The sequence below is a fragment of the Meriones unguiculatus genome, chromosome 4, assembly GCF_030254825.1.
Source record: "Meriones unguiculatus strain TT.TT164.6M chromosome 4, Bangor_MerUng_6.1, whole genome shotgun sequence".
NCBI classification, from domain to species: Eukaryota; Metazoa; Chordata; class Mammalia; order Rodentia; family Muridae; genus Meriones; species Meriones unguiculatus.
The window spans coordinates 89,700,479-89,722,701 of NC_083352.1; the positions used below are offsets into that span (position 1 = coordinate 89,700,479).

At 43.1% G+C, this 22,223-nt stretch overlaps 1 protein-coding gene across 8 annotated transcripts in view; it reads right to left on the reverse strand.

The window, feature by feature from the left end:
- Positions 1-502: 502 nt before the first annotated feature.
- Atxn2 (ataxin 2) overlaps positions 503-22,223 on the reverse strand; it is a 112,795-nt gene continuing 91,074 nt past the window's right edge. For 5 of the 8 annotated variants that reach the window (XM_060382450.1, XM_060382449.1, XM_060382456.1 and 2 more), the window contains 7 exons: positions 14,309-14,493; positions 13,420-13,552; positions 10,276-10,329; positions 4,726-4,871; positions 3,912-4,139; positions 1,941-2,109; positions 503-1,122 (listed from right to left, as the gene is read on the reverse strand). In XM_060382450.1, the coding sequence (XP_060238433.1) occupies positions 1,094-1,122; positions 1,941-2,109; positions 3,912-4,139; positions 4,726-4,871; positions 10,276-10,329; positions 13,420-13,552; positions 14,309-14,493 (944 nt within the window). In that variant the 3' untranslated portion in view covers positions 503-1,093. The remainder of the gene's footprint in view (positions 1,123-1,940; positions 2,110-3,911; positions 4,140-4,725; positions 4,872-10,275; positions 10,330-13,419; positions 13,553-14,308; positions 14,494-22,223) is intronic. The other 3 variants (XM_060382453.1, XM_060382455.1, XM_060382454.1) reach the window with 2 other exon arrangements.

The following is a 22,223-nucleotide window of genomic DNA, read 5'->3' on the forward strand; positions in this document are numbered from 1 at the left end:
ATAAGCACATGCTCAGCCTCGTTCTGCTGCCTGGATCTCTCCTCCCAGGATGGAACCAAGGGTCTGTGCTACCAAGCAAACACTCAGCCGTTCACTCCCAGCCTGGTCAGACTTCTTTGTTTCCCTTTTGAAGTAGTGTCTTCTGCCCCCTGCTGGTAGAAAAGGTCTGAACTGGGATAACTCAGCTCAACAGTGACTTTGGCTCTTTAGATAAGGCAAAGTAGCTTACAGAGTCTGCACCTGCTTGCAGATGCGGACCTTTGGCTGCTGCCCACCTCTGTCTGGCCAGCCTTCCTCCTGCTGGAGCCAACTGCTAATCCGCCTGAGAGGGAAGCTCAGTCTTGACTTTTTCTAGATACCTTGAGCAAGAACTGAAGGTGAAGAAGAAAAGTCATTTGGTCAGCACCTCCTTGGAGACTGGAGCAGAGCACACCCAGCCTGCCTGCCCAGGGTCTGCCTCCCACAGCAGTAGGAGTTGACACAAACACACACTAACTGGGTATCAGTTTTTAAAACTTTTTTTATTTTTTAATTTTTTTTTTAGTTTTTATTTTATATTATCTACAAAGTAAAAGTTTTCCCTTAACTTAAAAGTTGAACCACTGTAGACAGTGATTGCCTCATCAAACTTGATTTATAAATAATAATCCGTCAGTTTGGCGGTAAGAATTTACTGAACTTCTGTCAAGTTTAGTAAAAGGGCGTTCCAAGTCTTGATTTTTTTTTTTTTTTAAAGCGGTAATAGCAGCAAGAATCACTCTTGTTACTTCTTTTGCTAGCTGATGTGTTCATGACTCTCAAGGGCCATTAAAAAATAAATAACTTCCAGTTTCAGCAAGCAGAGCTGGGTACTTGCGGGACCCTGCAACAGCACATGGAATTATGGAACAGCCACAAGTCCCTACATTCCTCTACTCGGTCCAAGACATCCTCCACTGCAAGTGAACTGTTAGCATTCCTATCAGATGTTAAATCAGTGTATCTTTTTTTTTATAAAACAAAATAAATGAAGTTCTAGTTTTCTGTGCTTCCAGTTGGTAGAAGCAGTAGAAGGGAGGGGGGAATTTGGCCTTTCGGTTCCTCCAGGGCAGCCTTACAACTGCTGTTGGTGGTGGGCTTGTACTGTAAAAAAGAAAAGTGGCTATTTAAACAACACAGGCACTACTGCCCACCAGCCTAGTGTCTGCAGCCTACTACTGTTAACTACTCTTGTGCTAGCTGAGTGAGACTGGAGTTTTAATGCTGCCCCCTCCCCCCAGCTGCAGCCAAGGTGGGGTTGGGGAGGGAAGAGGGGGGGTGAGGAGAAACGAACCAGTCAAGACGTAAAACCACTTCAAATGCAAGTCCTGGACTTGGGCTTGTGGGGCAGGAGCACAGGCCTTCACACCCCCTCCCACTAACACTAGCCAAGCACCACTGCTTTCCAAGTCACAGGGGAGACAGGTGTTGTCACAGCAGCCATCCAGTACGAGACATCATGGGTGTCCTGTGTCAGGGCACAGGCTGGGGTGAAAACTACACTCAAACCAGTCTGCACACAGCACGTGCTCATCAGTGTTCTTCTCCAAGTTACAAGCAAACTCGGCCATGGGCATAAACCCCCCACATCAGCCTGTAAGGACTCAGGAAGGAACACGCTTGCCCTATCCAGCCTGTCATACATAACCAGGAAGGCCAACTGAGTCCTCGGCATGCATCAGCTACCCAGAATGAGGCTGCTGCTTCTCAAGCCAACCCTGATACCAGCAGAACACACACAGACTGAGCTCCAGAGGCCCTGAGCCCTGATGCTCCCTGACCGCCACAATCCCTCCTGCGCACACTTGGACGGGCCTTGCTAGTCAGGTTTGGAGCCTGAAGCACTGGTCCTGCCTGACGTTCTACCTGTGCGAGCAGAATGCTCGGGGTGCCCCGGCGGCCCCTGCACACACACGCCTCACCTGAAGGGTGCGTCATATAGGGGAAATGCGCTGTTGTCGAGACTGGAATGGGCTGTAGTGCACTTTGAGCGAGGGCGGCCTGGGGACCGCCGGGTGGCTGTGTCGTCATTAGCATCATTGGCGCATGGGCAGTTGGATGAGAAGGAACCATTCCTGACTGTACATGAGCCTGAAACAGAGAGCTCTTTTACGCATACAGGCAACATCTCCGTCTTAAACAACAAGTCAACTGTTCCTTTCATTGGGCTGGGGCTCAAGAAGGGGCAAGATGGACGACTTGGGTCACCTTGAGGCAGATCCTGCAGGGTAGGGATGGGGAAGTTGGCCACAGCCTCCTAGTCCCCAGCATGTCTGCTCAGATTACCACACAGGGCAAGGTCCTTACCAAGAGCAGGCCTCTATTGGGTGGGAAGGGCACTTTTCTTAGCTTGTTATGGCACAGGGCCAAAAGTATCAATGCCCTTTTCAAGTCAGAGAGCAACTGACAAGGGCCTTGAGGGGACTGCCTCCCAGCACCCTCAGCAGCTTCCTGAGTCTCTCCTCTTCCGCCCTTCCCCAGTCATGATGGGTTCCCCTGAAGTAGGTGAAGCAACACTTAGGCCCCTCACTCTAAAAGCTTAGCTGATGGAGCAAAGGCTGCAGTTAATGGCTCCACTGAGATGAGAGGGAGTGATCTGAAGTTGAGTCAGCCCGGTGCTCCGTACCAAGTGGCAGCAAGTTTAAGTCAGAAAGGTGATGTTGGCTGACTGGCTGATGAGTTCAACCTCGGCTCTGCAGGCAGTGGGCAGAGCAGGAAGAGGCTGCTTCCTGCCTCCCATCCTCTGCATTGCACTAGACCGTCACCCCAGCGAAGCACTGGTTCACACCTTCAAACAGGCCCATGGCTCTCTGCTTTCCTACGCTAGCCTCTTCTCTTCTACACAAACACACGAGTGAGGTTTGGGGTGAGCCCATCTGGCACGTAAATTCACAGCTTCTGCTAGACACTAACAGGACCCTGATTCTCTCAAGTCTCACTCCAGCAAAGCACACTGACCGAACTGGCTCCCCTCCCCACTGTCGCCAGCCAACAGGAGCATATCCTTCAGACCCTTAGCTCTGGGGGAAGGACACCTAGTGACAAGCTAGCCTTTTGCAAGAGACCCAGCTACACAGCATTTGTAGCTCACACCTTGCCAGAGCCTCACTGGCACACTGTGACAGGAAATGGAATCATTCAGTAATTCTAAGTGAGACCTGCCTCAGGGAACTGATCGAAAGTCGCAGAGAAATCTGATGCAGCCACCTTGTGCTAACAGCTACAGAGAGGGCCTCCCTCTGGCCCTGGGCTGCCCTGGCTCTATCAGCAACCACACCTTTCAACCTCAGACTTTACACTGGGGCAAAGAAAGCTCCAGATGATCTTGGGGCTACCCTGGAGCTTCAGTTTCACTGCACCACAGTCCAAGGCCAAGCACTCAGGAAGCACAACACAGGATTGCAGCAGATAAAGGGTAACCAGGCAAACAACTGAGACACTTCTCAGAATCCATGTGACTAACACTCAGGCTAACAGGTCACCTCAGAGAGCTGAGAACCACTGAAGGCCTGCCTGCCATCCTGCCCTCAGGCTCCCATGTGTGCGTGTGTGTAGCGGTGTCTGTATGTGTACACATATACACATAGTGGTGAAGCTAGAGAGACGTAGCAAAGCAGACACAGAAAGGGAAGGACTGGGGTGCATTCCAGACTCAGAGAGTTTTAAGGTCTCAGCTGGGAAATGCTAAATCACAATTTCACTGATCCACCACAAAATCATAGCAACATTCACTGAGGGCCAGAAGATCACGTACTAAGCAGGAAAGGGGAAACGGGCAGATGGCACCACACACAGGGTTTCCTGGCTTGGGGAGCATCTGGCTCCTTGCTGCTTATCTGAAAACCACCACACCCTATGTGGCCTTCACAGAAACGTGGCTAGTGCTGGTTTACCTGAGGTACGTGGGCCATGTGGGGTGGGGTGGTATATGCCGGCTGAACATGAGAAGGATGAATGGTGAAGACTGTCTGTTGTGCTGCTGGGAAACTGCTCTGTGGAGATTGTGTATTGGAGGCAGGTGTCATGGAAGGAGGGGTTGGTGCCAGCCCCGCATGGTAAATGGCTGACTGCTGCTGTGGACTGGCCAGATGAAGAGCCTGGGCGGCCTGGTGCTGATGGTGCTGCAAAGCAATGGGAAACTTCTTTACTGAGAAGCCATTAGGATCAGAGCTTTATACAACAAAAGCAACACAGCACAGCACACACTCAGGCATACACTAAGGCAGGCACGTATGTGCACTTCCCTCAGCCCAGAGAGGTGCAGAAAGGAGAGCATGAGGCATCCCCTGTCCATATGATTTTTTTCTGGGTACTCAAGCCCAAGTCTCAGCCAGGCAGTTTTAAGTCCAAACAAGCTGAGGTGGAGCAACTGACCAATATCAGAGGTATTAATTGCTCCACTAGCACATGTGACTAAAGAAACCAACAGGAAGGCAGAATGACTGCTTGGCTTCAGGAATGAAATTCCAGAGAGTACTTTACACTTAACTAAGAACCTTAAGCTGAAGCAGCTTTTCAACACTCATGTTTCTGGCATTTACTCTTAAGGTATGGCCTACTTGACATGACATTTCTAAGGCCTCCCCTGTACCCACGATAGTTTGGCTACTAAGGATGGCTGCTCCAATACATCCTGATCACACAGAGCCTTATAAGTGGCAGGGACAAGGAAGCAGCTGTGCAGACACAAGCCATGGCTCTCCTTACCTGAACAGGACTGGGTGCAGGATGACTTCCACCGTGCTGGCTTTGTTGCTGTCCGGTGGGAGTGGCCGCAGGCTGAGGATGGGGAGTATGCGGGTGCAGGGTTGCATTAGGATGCGCATACTGCTGAGCAAGGGAGCCCGTGGAGACTGAGGTGAAAGGAAAAGGAATGTGTACAATTGACACACACTGATGAGCGCTGTTAGCCCGCTATGCCTCATTGACAGTACTTTCCCAACACACTACAATCTAACCCATGCCACTGCCAACCTCTGCAGCCATTGACATCAGGCACAGTTTGAAAAACAGACATAAGAGCTCTGCTTAACAAGGCTAGCATCTGATCACATGCTATTGCTCTACACATTAACACTGAGTTAGTTTGAATTTACTCAAAATATTTCGTTTCTCTTGGAGGCTTAAAAGCATCGGCAGAAACAACTCCAACAATCACTCTGGCCTACATGAAGATAGGCCATCATCTGGCTACCCTCACCCTGTTACTGCCCTGGAGTAGTCCCAGTATGCACACCAGTGAAGCTGGGAAAGAGTGGTGTTAGCTGGGAGCAAGGACAAGGTCGCTGCCATTTCAATAAATCATCACACCCACTCCGCCATTCTGTCCCTACCGAGGATTTCCTACTAAAGCCTGGGGATGACACTGACCCCATCCTATTAGCTAGAGAACACAAAAGGAAACACAAGCCTGTTAAAGTGATTATAAAGACAAAGACCCAGGGGCAGCTCTTTTCCATCTAGTAGGAACCCCACCATGGTACCAAAAGATTAAGTATTAGGTGAACCTGTGCCTTCACAAAGCAACAGCCTGAGAATGAAAAGTCCAGGAAGGTTTCATTGCTCCTGTGACTCTGGACAGCTCATCGGCACAAACTTCGAAGTGGGCAGAAAATGGAGTGCTCTCAGCCATTGTCTACAGCACCAGACTCCATCCCTCCACAGCCAAGTCCACACAGATGCTGTCATGTTACTTTCATGCTCTTCAGATAATATGTCAGCAAACACATGTGGGATATGGCAGAGGAGAAGCAATAACCCTTAAGGTCAGCACCAAAGCTCCTAAGAATGGCCAGCATGGAGGGCTCTGGCTGTTTACCACCTCAGTGGCGCAGAGTTTGGGACAGGAAACATTCCTGAGATGTCACAATGCAAGGCAAGGCACTCTATCCCAATGTGTGGTCTTAAATGGTGAATGCCACCTGAGAGGGCAAAGCAGAATGCCAGAGCTGGGATGACCAGTGCATCCAACCGCCAAGCCCACAGCTGTCACCCATGTTGCTCAGTACCCAGATGAGACTGATAAAGGCAATTTTGTTTAGACCTTGGTAAAGCTTTGAGCCAACAGACATGGTAATGAGAAAACCACAGCAGCATAATCTCAAATGTTTTCAATGTGATGTATTTTTGTGAGCCCGGGAGAACAAGCAGTCTGTCTTCTAACCCAATGATTATTAAAAGCCACCAGAACCATCGTAGCTCTTAAAGCTCTTTTTCTTCTTGGAGACAGGGTCTACTAATGTAAACTAGGTTGCTGAACAGTGAGGACAGGTATGCAGGTCTCAGTTTAACACCACATACATTAAAACCTCATCCAGTGTTTATTAAGTATTTTCTTTGTATCAATGTTAAATCCATCGAAAGGAAAAGCAATTCTCAAGTTCTACGTATGGGGTTTCATAAAAATAATCGTACAGAGGCTCAAGAGCTTGGAAATTTCATTAGTATTCCAGAGACTAATGAATTAATTACTGATACTAATGAATTAATACGAATTAATTCCTAAGTATTCAGGATATTTAAAAAGTTAAATGGGGAGAGGGACTTGGAGACACAGTTCAGTGCAGAGCTTTGCCCAGGAAAGGCCAGAGTTTCTCGAGTTTCAGTTCCAGAACAGGAGGGAAAAACAACAGATAACTCTGAAGGAAACTCTAGGAAAATGCTGCACTACCTTCACCATGGAAACACAGCACTGAGGTAAAAATAATTATGTCCATCAAATCTCAGAATTAAATTTGTCAATTGGGAAAATGTAAAAGTCTTGAAAACTGTCATCTCAAAAGAGATTTTTTTTTCCTCTTTCTTTCATAACTCAAGTTGGCCTGGAACACACCATCATGCTGAGTCTATCTTCCAAGTGGAATTGCACCAGCATACCACACCTGGCCAGGGTCAAACAACTTTATTACTCACTTACTTATATTTTATGCTGAGGACTGAAGCCAGAGCCTCCTGCATATGGAGTACACAGTCTACCACTGAGCTACACCCTTAGCCCTGTTCTTAAAGATTTAATAATTAATCAGAGGCAGAGCCCAGGCTATCCTCAAGCTCATCAGGCATCTGAGGATGACCCTGAACCTCTAGAAGGCCCTCCTGCCCTAGCTTCTGATGTGCTGGGGTCATATTTTGTCATTACAACCAGTTGTAAATTTTATTTTTATGTACAAGGTATTGCTACATTGCCTGGCGAGCTCTAAACTCTTAGGCTCAATCAAACTTTTTGAATAGGCAGGACATACATAGTATCATGTTTAGCTTTAACTAAGTGTGAAAACCTTAAAACCTTTATTATTGCTGTGTGTGTATGCTGGCAAGGGTGGTGTGGGGGTGGAGGAATGTGACTTGGCACTCACGGGAAGTCAGAAGAACTGGTTTTTCTCCTTCTACCTTTACGTGGGTTCTGGAGATGGAACTTGATTGCCAGGCTCTTTACCACTGAGCCACCTTGCTGGGCCTATTATGTATCTTTTAAAAAGATGTATTTTTACTGTATTCATGTGAGTGTTTTGCCTGCACATGAGACTGTGCAATACATGTGTGCAGTGCCCACAGAGACTAGAAGAGAACACTGGATCCCTGGAACTGGAGCTAGAGATGGCTGTGAGCCATCACGTGGGTGCTGGGAACCAAACTGGGGTCCTTTGCAAGAGTAGCCAGTGTTCTTCACTGCTGGGCTGTCTCTCCAGGCCTATTATGCGGTTTAACAAAGTATCTCTGCAGTGAGTGTTCTAGCTCAGAAGATCTGCATGCAGAGCACCAATGCTGTAGGGAACCCACAAACGCTGAATCCATAAAGGCTCTATCTATAAAAACCCCAAACAGAAGTGAAAACAGAGATGTGGGGAAGCACAGCAAAGCTGCAAACAGCACTTTCAAGAGCATCATTACAAATGTTTTCCTAAGCTCACTTTCTGGCTCAACAGCCTAAAATAAGCACCTTATATAACTCTCTGTCCTTGAATATTAAGTGAGAAACTGGGGAAATGGGAACCTGACACTGTAATTCTACTAACACAAGAGCTAAGGGTGATACAAAGTGGGGAGAGGGGAATTATAAGGTAAAGAAGTGCAGACTTTGGAGCCAACAGAGAGCAAGGCTTTCAGGAAGGGCAGGATTAAATAGTTTTTGCTTTGCTGGCTAATTTAACTACCTGGGAAGCTAGAAAGACTGAATCCCCTCAAGTTCTGAAATGGCTACTCACTTACTAAACCTCTACTTACAAGGCAGCCTCATGAGAGCTGGGTGAGGTGAGGACAAAGTGTGTCTTGACATAAATATTTAAAATTATAAATATGTCATTGGCCAAATATTTTTTAAAAATTTATTTATTTACTTATACATTATTCCGCCTGCACGTGTACCTACATGCCAGAGGAGGGCTCGAGATCTCATTACAGATGGTTGTGAGCCACCATGTGGTTGCTGGGGAAAAAATTCAGGACATTTGGGAGAACAGCCAGTGCTCTTAACCTCTGAGCCGTCTCTCCAGCATCCCCCTCCCCCCTTTTGGCCAAATCTTTTTAACATTAACTACATTCTAAAGACAGTCTCCAAAGTCAAGACATTAACAGAAGCAAACTCAGTCCATAGGGCCATAAGTTCAATCTATAAAAAAACTCAGTCCATAGGGCCATAAATTTAATCTATAAAAAGGTTCTGTCTGTCTTTTTGACCTTAGATGCACAAGTCATTGAGGATCAGCAACACTTGGAAACACTGGAAATAAGCACAACAGGATCCTCCAACTTCAATAGTATTTCCAAAAAGGAAACATGACTCAAAGGAGGAAATTTAGGGGGTAGAGGGGATAAACCAAAACCACAGAGAAATGTCACAAAGATAGGGGCAGGACACTATGGCGACTAAAATCCCCAAGAGCAGCTGTTGATTTTAGTGCTGATTCCTTTCAAGAAAAAACTATGCTCAGGTTGTTAGTGCTTAGGGATGATGATTAAGGACCTTTCAGCTATTTACCAGGAAAATGACTATAACAGAGCCAGCAGGATGGTGAGGATAACTATACCTCAACTGTGTCCTTTAAAGTTCTCATGTACAGTCTCAACAGACTACTTTCCCAAGAGCATCTGAAAGGGACTCCATTTGTTAACCTATTTCAGGCATAGAACAACAACAACAAAAGCACCTAATTTTGGATACCCAAGGCTTGGCATAATTAATGAAGACTTCAGGTCAAAATATTTCCAAAACCCTGTATCTGATGATGAACTGTCATTCCAAAATAGCCCAAAATTTAGTCCCTAGTTTTTATTAACATTCTCTAGAACTCGTGTTTTATACAAAGTGACATTAGCAACATACCTGTGGTTCTACCAAAGCCCATGATCTACTTTATTTTAAAACACTGCCCTGGAAACAGGGAAAATGCATCTACCAAGTTCACAAGGAAAGAAAGTGGCCTAGATTGCATCAGCTTCGAGGCCTGTGCTTCCAGAAGCTTCTTGTGCTGAAGGAACCTCTGGACACCTCGTATCTGCTCCCAGTACTTTAAGCCTCTAGTCATGCAAAGACAGATAAGCCAGAACTGTCTCTCTAACTACCTCATCTACCCTGCGCTACAGGAACCCCAGTGAGGACACTTCTCTGTAGTCCCAGGACACTACAAACTTAATGCTTTGAGTGTTATCCAAGCTTGTGGCTTGGTATAAAATAGAATTAATTTTCAGAAAACAATTAATTCCTGGGTGAGAAAAACATAAGGAATTTCTGTATATAATAATTGTATATAATAATTGTATATAAAGCACTGTTGCTTTATATACAAGAATTGCTTCCTGAAACAACTCAAATCTTTGTTTTGTTTCCATCTTTCTTTCTTTTTTCTCTGTGTAGCCCTGGCTGTCCTGGACCCACTTTGTAGACCAGGCTAGCCTCAAACTCACAGAGATCTGCCTGCCTCTGCTGGGACTGAGGGCATGCGCCACAACACCCGGCTGACTGCAACTTTCTTAAACTGAGACACAGGTTTTCTATCAAAACTCTAAATAATACAAACACAATTCTTTACTCTTTTTGTTTGTTTGTTTTGTTTTGTACTAGGGAATAACGTCAGAGCCTGGTGCATGCTAGGGTAAGTAATCCACTACTTAACCACATCCCCAGCCCAGACATGCATGTTTTGAATGAATCTGTCTGGTAGAAAGAAAAATATTCTCCAACAAGTTAGCTACTTCAACATGTATCCCTTAAATAGTGTTTACTGCTTAATTAAAATTAGTATAAAAAACCCAACTCACTGGCAAAGTAGAAAGAAGGGCTTGTCTCCTTGTTGTATGGTAATTTGGGACATGCTGAATTTGGGAAATAGAAAGGTAAATTAGCCTCTTGAGGTGTGCATTCCTGATGTTCTGGAAAGGCCGACATATTCAGTGATCTTTTGTATTCACGCACGATTCGCTTTGACAGGGAGTGACCAGCACTGTAAATAAGCATTGCTGCAGAGATTTACAAGCGAACAGGACTGAACCGGAAGGCTTCCCTTCTGTACTGAGGGAGCAAGTCCACACGCTGACTTGCTTAAATAGAAAGAATAAGATTATTATCTGATATAGAACCATTAGCTGATAAAGACCAACATGGCATCCATCAAACAGCCTTGATATAAGCAATATTTAAGCAAATTCATGATACATAATTTTCTACAGCAACACAAATATCATCTCAGGCCCTTGGTAGTGAATCCCAAGGTTCATGATATAAAAATATAAACATAAATATTATACCACTCTTACTAAAATGTGCCTGTATTACTAAGTAGAGGGCAGGCAAAAGGATTATGGGAAATTTTATTTCTTTATGCTTATTGTACTTAAAAAAGTTATTTCCATTAAACAATACATGTTAAAAATATTTAGCTGGGTGTGGCTGTACACACCTTAAATCCCAGCACTTGGGAGGCAGAGGCAAGTGGATCTCTGTTTGAGGCCAACCTGGCCTACAAAGCAAGTTCCAGGACAGCCAGAGCTACATAGAGACCCTGTTTTTCTTTTAGGCTGTGGGAACAGGAAGAACACATCAAATTCTTCTAGCTGACTTGTTCGTCAGACAGCTTTATCATTGTTTCTGAAAATGAAACCATTGCTGTGATACCAACTCAGATGAGCAGGAGACTGGATGTGAGGAAAAGAAAAGTTACAGTGACCTTTTAGGACGGCAGAGGCAATTAAGTGAGTTTGCTAAGGGAAGTCCTTCCTTAGAAAGAGACAAGATCAGACACCATGTAGTTTTTCTTAACATGAGGGCCTTTGCCTTTACTGCACCAGTAATTATCAACAAAAATCATGAGAAATTAGCAGCAACAACTGAGGACAAGCCATTGCAACATGATAATATCTACAAAGTGTAGCCAGAAATCAACATATTCAAGTATTTAATTTCTTGGGATATATCAAATACATGAACTTAAAATTAGCATTTTTTTACAACAGTTTCAAACAGTATGTTTGGCATAGGCATAACTAAACAGCCAAAATAACTGAAATGAATGACAAGGTTATGTGACTATACTGAAAACTGACTTATGATTGAAAACCAACAAACAATTCATTTCCTCTTGTGTTTTTTTTTTAGGACCTGCATGACAGAGGCAAACCCAGATGAGCAGCCTCACCACTCCTACAGGCAGGCAGCTCAGCACAGCACTGTCCTGGCAGCCATACAGTGGATGTTCCTAAAAGCAATGTAAGCTTTAGCTCCAAAGTTTCCTCTTAATTCAATGGGATGCCAGAAAACATGAGGAAAGACGTGTCTCTTTTACTTCTGAATCACGCAGTAAGCAGAAAAGTCCAAGCAATCTAATAATCTTTTCAACCAAGCCTTTAACAAGCTGGAAAACTGTAGAAATGCATGCAAGTGCAGGAAAGTCAGCAAGAAGCATCAGCAAAGCCTTTCCATACAAGGTCTGATCTACTTCTAGGGAGTACAATTCAACACACACTGAAGGACACATCATGACGAAAATATAAACCAAACCAGGCTGTCAGTTTATAAATCAAATAACAGGGGGACTTTTATTTGAGAAAGTGTCCTGCTATGTCACCGAGACTAGTCTCTGAACACCTGACCCTCCTTTCCCTGGTGACCACAGGGATGAGATTTAGAGGCATGCTCACCATGCCAGGTTGACAGATGGATGACAACTGCCCTACTCTTTATTTCAAATACCTAGTTCATAATAATAATAATGTAACAGGCGATAGATGATCAACAATTTAAGCGTTAATGAGGAACAAGCAGACTTCAAAGTTTTATAAAGACAAATGTTTTCTTCCCATGGTACATATCCTAACTACTAATGAACCCTGATGACAGGTGTGCATCTGCTCAGAACATATGTGTGTGGTCACAAACACAGGGAGAAGGTTCAAGGTGCACAATCCTGCATAATGTTAAACCATCAAGAAGGATCAAGTGTTTCCCAGAATCTATAATCTTAATTGTCCTGAATATGCTCATTTAAGGCATCAAGCTAAAAAGATTATAGATACAATGTCTATATAGCTGCAAACACTTATAATCTCAGACCTGCAGTGTACACTCCTCAACTGAATGAATAATCCGCACTTACCCAATACTCCAAAAAGGTTCAAATGTCACTAGGAAAATAATTATGTATCATATGCTAAGTTTGGTATAGTGTTGTCATTTAAAGTTGGGAAGAATTCGGAAGAATTCAAGATGTACTGTAAAAAGCATACAAGCATACTATAAGGTGATCCAACAACTCTACATGGTAAGATGTGGAAGTAGGAATGACGGTCTTCCTGCAAGGCTTAGGCAAGATAGACAGAATGATCTGGGGCAGAACATCTTTCCCCCAAAGATGTTCTTCTAATACATGTCATATTTTTTTTTCCTTTTTCTTTCTTTATTTTTGTTTTTTATTTTTTCCTGAAACAGGATCCCATTATATAGCTCTGGCTGTCCTGGAACTAACTCTATAGATCAGGCTGGCCTCAAACTCAGAGAGATCCACCTGTCTCTGCCTTCCAAGTACTGGGATTAAAGGTGTGCACCACCATGCTCAGCTGTTTTATCATTTTTTTAAAGAGGGAGAAACATGTCAAGACAGAGAATCTGCAGGTATAAAGTAAAAATAAATTGTCTATACTTATGTTTTTGTTTTAAGACTCTGAACACTCAATGGCATAGAGTCAGGTTATTTTTACTCTTTTTTGCTTTTTAAGGTAGAGTCTATAATATCCAGGCTTGTCTCTAAGCCCGGGGCTTAAGTGATTCTCCCACCTCAGTCTCCCCACCACACCAGTAGCCAGGATGTGGATCCCACTGCCACCTCAGACTATTCTTGAAGAGAGCACCTTTACAGAGTTTTAAAATAGCCACAGTCACACGCAGAGAAAAGGCAATAAAATGCTTCCTACCATACATCGCGTGCGTCTGCTCGTGAGCCCCGAACTGAGCTGCTGAAGAGGATACTAGACCAGGTTGTGCATGTGCTGGTGGTGCCATCATTCTGGCATTACCCTGTATGACAGGACTGTACACATGAGGATGCTGTATTCAGATAAAAACAAAATAAACAAAACAATATTACACCAAAAGAACAATGTGAATTTCAGTCTTTTTTAAGATTCATTATGTGTGTGTGTGTGTGTGTGTGTGTGCGTGCATGTGCACACATGTGAATAAGGTATCAGATCTCCTGGAGCCTGAGTTACAGGAGGCTATAAACTGCCACATAGGTGCTGGAACCAAGGCTGGTCCATCTGAGGAGCAGGACGCATACCTCACTACTCTACCATCACTTCATTTCAGTCACTTCTGCTTCCTAATTTTATGGTTCCCAGAAACACTTCAGAGTTCTAATTTTTAGATGCTTCCTTTTGAAATCTTCTTTCTTTTTAAAATTTATTTATTTCATGTATATGGGTATGTGCCTACTTATCTATTTGTGCACTGTATGTGCAAGGTGCCACGGAGACCAAAGGAAGGTGGCAGAAACAGGAATTATAGATAGTAGTGAGCCACCTGAAATGAGTATTGGACACTGAACCCTAGGGTCCCCCACAAGAGCAGCTCTGAGTGCACCAGGCACACACATGCAGGCAAAATAATTATACATGGAAAATAAAAAATAAATCTAAGAAAAGTTATTATAATTCTAACTTGCAGAGATGCATATTTCAAAGGCCTCAACTCCTTAACTATCTGACATCACAAAACAAAAACAAAACCCCCATAAACATATAAATAGTTGAAATAAGATGTTTTTCTAAGGAGTAAAAATGAGTCAGGACCCCCTGGTCTTACCTGAGACTGATAATGCGGCACATGCTGAACCAGAGGCTGACTGGGAAACTGCTGAGGGCTGTAGGCAACGTACTGAGTGGAGTAAGCGGGCGGGGTGGCTACAATGGGTGGCCCTGCTGCAGAGGCAGGGTGCATTATGGTGCTTTGATGATGCTGGTCTTGTCGCTGTTGGGGCATATTTGGTACTGCAGAAAAGAAAAAGAAACATGTTAATGGGAAATGAACCCTCCTTATCACAACGCATGCACTTGAGTGGGTCTCCTAGGCTCTGTGATTTGACTCTGGTCCTGCCTCTCAAAAGCTGTCTTTCACAGATTCCAACTCCTCCAGCTGCTCTGAGCTATTGCTCTACTCTCTCAGCCTCAAGAAAGTGACTCGTCCTTCAGAGTCAAGTGACTTTCTCTTTATCTGGCTTTCATATCTAGTATAAGATATGGTATCAGGATGGGAAAAGGAAGAGAGCAAAGGGACTGTCTGACACTACACATTATAACATGTGTTTAAGAAGATCATGAGAGGTTTGTTTTAGAAGAAAAACAATGATGACAAAAAAGCCAATACAAATCCAACACACACCATTCAACTCCTTTACTTAGCTCTATTTTATATAAAAACACTATTACTTTATTTCATACAAAATTTTAAATAAATTTAAAAGAAGCCATTAATCTTCTGACTGTTTTAACATCAAGGGCCCGGCCACTAAGCCACACCCACAGCCCAGCACCACACAGGACCAAGTACACCAAGTAGCAGAATTCTAGTTAACAATCCTCCACCACCACTGTACAAAAAGAAAAGAAAATCCCTTTGTGCCTGCCATATTCCTACAAAGCCTCCTTTTCCTGATAAATGTCAGCTAAGAGCTAGGCACATCTTTAACGTCAACACCCAGGAGGCAAAGGCAAGAAGATCTCTGTGTAAGGCTCACTAACACCCACTGCATCACCCATGCATTTCCTCCCACAGATGCACATCAGCTGTAGCTGTCACATCTGTTTCTGATGTTATGCTGTAGGAGAAGCTGCATGTCTCATGATGTGTACAGTACCAAGAACATAAAGCATGGCTTGTTCACTCAGTCAACAGGACTAAAGCAACTATTAATGCCTATGTGTTTATTACTTTAAATATTTAAAAAGGTTGACTGAACATTTAATGACTACTGCTGTTATTTATTTTTATCTATTTAAAAAGTAAACTTGAAAACAGAAGAAATAAATATAATAAAATTTTCCCAACATATTACTGACAGTCCCTATGTTAGAAGAAAAAAAAAAAAAAAAGGATTTGGTGGGGGAAAAAAAAAAAAACCCTCCCTAAATCTAATTATCTCTTATCAAATAAAAATTTGCTTAGTTAATCTCACTAAGATTCATATACTCACTAACTCTGTTATTATCTCTTATGGATAAAAGGATAAAGGCGCCCATGTGCTGCTTAGCTAACGGATGCTTGCCACCATTCAGGGAGCCCTAAGTCCATCCCCAGCACCTCATAAACCAGCAGAAGGTGCACACCCACACTTGTGGCACAAGGGAGGTGGAAACAAGAAGAGCAGAAAGAAGTTCAAGGTCCTCAACTTTTGAGGCTGGTTTGGAATACATAACCCCTGCAAAATAAATACATTAAAAACAGAACAAAAAAAGCTAGTAATGGATAACTGTTTTCCACAAAAGACATTTTATTTACTTGGCCATAGTGGTTTCTCCAAAATTGAATATATATATTCATCTTAGATTAATTTCAATGAACCATAATTGATGAACCACAATGGCATTTCAGAAGTCATTGGCTCTCAACTTGGACCAGTTTTGTCCAACAGAAACCATGTGGCAATACCTGGAGACATTTTCACTCATTATAATCAAGTAAAAGGGAGTGCTACTACTAGGGTGTAGTGATTGGTAATAACCAACAACAATCCACAAGCGACTTCTCCCTCCTGTAGAAAAAAAATACCAGTGACAGATGCAAATGGTGCCAATGATAAGAAAATCTACTTTAAGCCTAGCATGGTGGTATAGACAGGAAGCTATAACCTGCCTATAAGAGGTAAGACCAGGAGCTCAAGTCCACACAGCCACAAAGAGAACTAAAGGCCATATATAGTAGGCTCGATGACTCTGTCTTAGGTGTCTTTTACATGGTCTGTGGAATTTCTGAAGCCAGCTCTTGATTTTGTATATTTGAAAAATATTAGAAACATCTTTGCCCAGCATCTCAATTTGTTCAGTAACAGCATATCAGTATAAGGACATAGTAAACACACAGGCAGAGACACCTGCATTCCCAGGACTTTTAAGTTACCCCTTAACTTCTCATACCAGCAATTTAAGAGGCAAAAACCGAGGAAATGCATGAGATCCTCCACTTACACACAGAAAAGTTTATTCTTAAATTTTCACCTCAATGAAGAGAGAACATCTCTAAGTTAATTTCTAACTCTACTATGAGTCTAGTAAAAATGTCAGCTGGAAAAACAAGCATGAAATTCCTTAGGTTGATAATGCCCAAACATACAATGCACCATTTTTTATCTTTGGAGACAGCCTTAAAAAGAGCACTGATAAACGTCTGTACCTCCTTTCAGCTCATGCAGATTCTACCACAGGAGAGTCCTCGAGTCTAACAAAGCAACACTTTGCAACACACAAAATTTCCACTAGAAAGCAAGATGGATGAAAGAAGTGTCACTACCTCACAGGGCCTAGTGAGTTGGGACTACAACATGATCATCAAATGGCAGATACAATACACAGGCTAAGTACCTATAGGTTGCATGTAGTATACAAAAAAATTGGGGGTTGGTGGTGGATAAAAGGTGTCATGTAGCTCAAGATGACCTTGAACTCCTGATCCTTCTGCCTCAGTTTCCCAAGTGCTGGAACTATAGGAGTGTGCCATAAATACAGTTACCACTTCTCACAATGAGATGACACGACATTCACTCATACACCATTCACAGTCCAGCTGGAAAGAGAAACTACAGTCTGTGATTGCAGCAATTTGGGAGGGATAACATGAGTTCTAGGCTTCTTGGAACATAGGCAGAGTGCAAGGCTAATCGAGGCAACCCAAAGACTCTCATTTCCTCTCCCTTCCCTCACCATCCAACTGGGCTCAATCCTTAGAAATACCATCAACACCAGAAAAACAAATCAAAGCAAACAAAACCCACAAAAAAAAAAAAAAAAAAAAAAAAAAAAAAAAAAAAGAGGCAAAAAAAATTACCCAATATCATCCTGGAAACTACTAGTATGTGGTATTATCAATTTCCAGGGCTGGAAGGCACATAGAAGTCCTTTAAACAAACACTACCCAAGGATGCAATCAGCAAGATTCATATGCTAGAAAGACTTATAAAAATGCACTCATGGGACTTACAAAAGATAGAAAAGAAAAGAAGTAAGTAAAGCTGTGTGTAGGGGCAGGAGAGACTGAGGGGTTAGCACTGTGCTGCCTTCACATAGGAACAAGGGGAGACTCACAGCAACAACACAGTAGCTCACAGACACCTATAACTCTGTTCCAGGAGAGCCAACACCCTCTCCAGGCCTCTGAGGGTATCAGGCATATATGTGGTGCACATACATATGAGCAGAGAAACAAATTGAATTTTTAAGAAGTAAACTGAGGGTGGAAGAGATGAAAAGGTCTGTGGTTAGAAGTGTTTAAAAAACACACAGAAAACATTTTGTTGGGTGGTTTGAGGGTATGCATGCCTTTAATCCCAGTACTTGGGATGCAGCTGGATCTCTGTGAGTTCAAGGCCAGACACAGAGAATCCCTGTCTTGAAAAACCAGACCAAACCAAATCAAAACAACCTCCAGCTCCATGGACTCTGACACCCTCTTTTGGCCTCTGCAACTGCTGGCACACGTGTATGTACACACACACACACACATACACACACACACACACACTCAATATTTAATTTTGTTGTTTGAAGAAATGGCTCAGAAGTTCAGCACTACTGTTCTTCAAGAAGATTCAAGTTCAGTACCCAGCACCCACATTGGGGAGCTTACTACTAATAGGTAAATAAAAAAAAACGGCTATGGGGCTGGAGATACACACGCAGACAAAGTATCCATATACATAAAATACAAAATAAATGTATCTTAAGGAGTGGCCACAGAACAAACGAACAAAAAACCACACCCACTGTATTATTTCATCATGGAGAAAATCTAAACTGGGCCTAGTGCCGAATAACTTTAATTTCAGGAAGTTCACTGTCATTTTAAATTTCAACTACATTAGACTATCTCAAAAACTAAAAAGTGTGGGGAAGTGGCTCTGTCTATAAAGTAGCTGCTGCGTAAACAGTAGGAACCAATAGGTTTACAGCACAAAGGATCGACCACATGCCTAGAGTCCTAGGGATGAAGCCAGGAGGACCTGTGGGGCTTGTTGGCCAGTCAGGGCACTCAAATCAGAGAGCTCTAGGTTCACTGAGAGACGTCTCAAAAGCATAGTGGTCATACACTTTGGTCCCTCCCTTTTAGTATGGTGGTTTGAATGAGAATACCTCCACAAGCTCATATTTAAAGACTTGGTCTCCAGTTGATGGTGGGAAGGATTGGGAGCTGTGTCCTTGTTGGAAGAGGTATCTCACTATGGGTGGGCTTTTGAGGTTTCAAAAGCTACACCAGATCCAGTCTGTCTCTGTTTCTCTCTGTCTACACAACGGAAGCGTTTGCCTTCTGCCTGCTTGCCAACACTTTCACTGGTGAGTTTCATGTCCACTTCCTGAGGCATTCCCTCACTGGCATTAGAACCTACTTCTGGAAGACTGAAGACCAGTTGCTCCAGGAGTCCTTTGGTAGTCCAGAGCCAGACTGGGGCTGCAGACACACCTGGTCTTGTGGATCAAACAACTATCTTTCTCTCAGGAGACAGCCTGCCTTGTTAGACTACCAGGGTCACAGCCTATAAGCCACTCTAGTAAGTGTGTGTGAAAGAGAGAGAGAGAGAGAGAGAGACACCTTTGCTAAGGCCAACAGCTGGTGTCAATGTTCAGAAAAATGTGCAAAATGATAAATGTAGATCTAGGCAGACAAGCATCGTGATCACTTCAATTATAACAAATCAACATTATTTTCTAGCACTCAAAGTCTCAAGTAAGAAACTAAGATGGGGTGATGAGATGGTTCAGTGGGTAAGCTGTCAAATGTGCAGGGCTTAGTGAACAACCAAAATCTACATCATCTTATGCAAAGCATAAACATCAGGAATCTTAACTAGCATGGCCTACATGCAGAAAAACAAAGATACCCTGGCCTTGAATCAGATGAATGTTGAATACTGTTCTTTGATTGTCACAAGTGTACACACAGAAGCACACACACACATATGGTGGTGGGGCACAGTAAAAATTTTACAGTGATGGCTGAAGGAATGGTTCGGTGCTTAACAAAATGACTGGTTGCCCTTTCAGAGGACCTGAGTTAAGTCCTCAGTACCCACATGACAGCCTGTCTACAACTCCAGGAACAGGGAGATCTGATGCCCTCTTCTGGCCTCTACAGGCACTATGTACATAGTACAGAGACATACATGTACATAGTACAGAAAGATACAAGAGACACATAAAATACCAAAAAAAAAAAAAAATTGTTTTTACACCAGACAGTGGTAATCCCCACATCTGGAAGGCAGAGGTAGGTGGATCTCTGGGAGTTGAAGGCCAGCCTGCTCTACATAGTGAGTTTCAGGACAGCCAGGGCTATACAGAGAAGCCCTGTCTGGGGGAGAGAATTACAATGTTAGTCTTAATTGGAAACATCAACATTAATTTTTTGGGGGGATGAGGACATTTTTTTATGTATTCCTGGTTGTCCTGAAACTTGCCCTGTGGACCAGGCTGGCCTCCAACTCAAGAGTTCTACCTGCTTCTGCCTCCTGAGTGCTGGGATTAAAAGTGTGTGTCGTCACCACCTGTCTTCAGTATTAATTCTTAAATCTAGTTTTTGTGGCATTTCCTAGTTTTGTTCACTGTAAGAGTGACAGACAGTGGCTTACCAGAAGTGAACACACCTAATGACCAGAAATGGTTTCTAAAAAATAGTTCTCAGTGGAAAAAAAAATATATATATTTATATAAATATATATATTTATATATATAAATATATATATATATATATATAAAGATAAATCAGGGTTTCCTGGAGAAAGGCACAGCTAGAATATGACCTAACTATAGCGGAATTGTGCTGCCTGACGGGGATCCCTCTACCAGAGACAGGACAAGAACAACAAAAGTACAGCAACACAGGAATGTAGAAACATCCATGTTCTCACAGAGTATTTTTAAGTGAGAAAAGAACTAGGACTATTATTCTTTAGGAAGAGGACTAATAGGGAGCATGCTCTCAGAGAAATACAAGGGAAGCTGCAGTGGTCACAGTTGGAGGTAGAACTTGATATACCAATTCTTTCTGAAAACTGGGTAAAAAAAAAGTTTTCCTGCATCCCTGTATGAAGTATCTAAGGTTAACAACTCATCCTGACTAGGACAGAGGATGAATACACCTAATAAATGGACAGGAATCCTAGGCATTCAGAAACTTCCATTTCGCACTGTACCAACAGCTTCTAGTATCAGCACAGGACCTAGGAACTGGCTCTCACTTGCACTTCAAGTGGCAATCCAAGGCCATGCTACAAAGTACTGCACAGAAACTCTGCAAATGGGTTGAAAGCAATCACATTTCTGCTAAGCATTTCTCCCTCCACATGCTTCAGATGCACAATGAACCTTGAGAGCCAAAACAAGACAAAGTGAGATGAAGGATCCATCCACAGCCAGCCAATGAGATCAAGAGGAAATGTTTACAGTGGGAAGGGGTGGAGGTGGTGGGGAGCCCACTGTCAGCACCATATGTGGGGCCAGATGCAGCAAGAGGGGAAGGGGAGGAGGAACTACAGACATGTAATTCCATGCAGTAACCCAATGATGAGACCCATTTTCAGAACAAGCCAGCTGTAAAGTACATGCATGACTCAATGAGAACCAGCTAGATTACATATGGTTACCAGGGAGTTACTGTTTCTGAGATTAAAATAAGTTCATAAATTAAGGAAATAAATGCTGATAGCCTGGCTACTTAAGGAACCCATAGAAGCTTTTGGAGTACACATCACCTATGGAGGATGGGATGCTATGATGCCTGCATTTCTTCAGCAAAGAAAAACATGTAAATATGACAAAGTCTGTTATCCACAGAAACTGAACAAAGTATGAAAGCTAATACCTAATGACTTCCAACTTCAATGACTGTTCCTGTTCACTTCAGTCTTATTGTTTTGAGATGATCTTTTTAAAAAAGATTTCTTTATTGTATATACAATGATCTGTCTGCATGTACACAGCTATCCTAAAATTCAGGATCCTCACACTTCAGTCACACATGCATCATGGTACCTGACTTTATCTGAATTTTTTTCTGAAGCTCTTTAATTTTGTGCATATGGATGTTTTGCCTGCATCTAAGTCTGCATATCACACTGATGCCTAGAGTCTCCAGAGGCCAAAAGAGGGTGCCAGATCTCTGGAAAGAGAGTTATAGACAGTTGTGAGCTGTCATGTTGGTGCTAGAAACCAAACCCAGGTTTTCAAGTGCACTTAACTGCTGAGCCCTCTCTCTAGTCTTCCGTCTTCCCCACATTCTTTGGAGACCAGATGTGATGATAAATTTCAGGCCTTCAATGTTTGATGTCCCTTTTCCCATACTGAGCTGAAAGTATGGACAGTTACCCACACCTGAATCTCCCAAGAGTCTGTGCTGTTTTATTAGTGATGTCTTTGTACAACAGGGTAGAGTTTACATGCATCTAGTGCAATGCAAAACCTCCTGAACTTAGAATGCCTCTTTCACATTACAACACACTGTCAACCTTCCTTTTTAG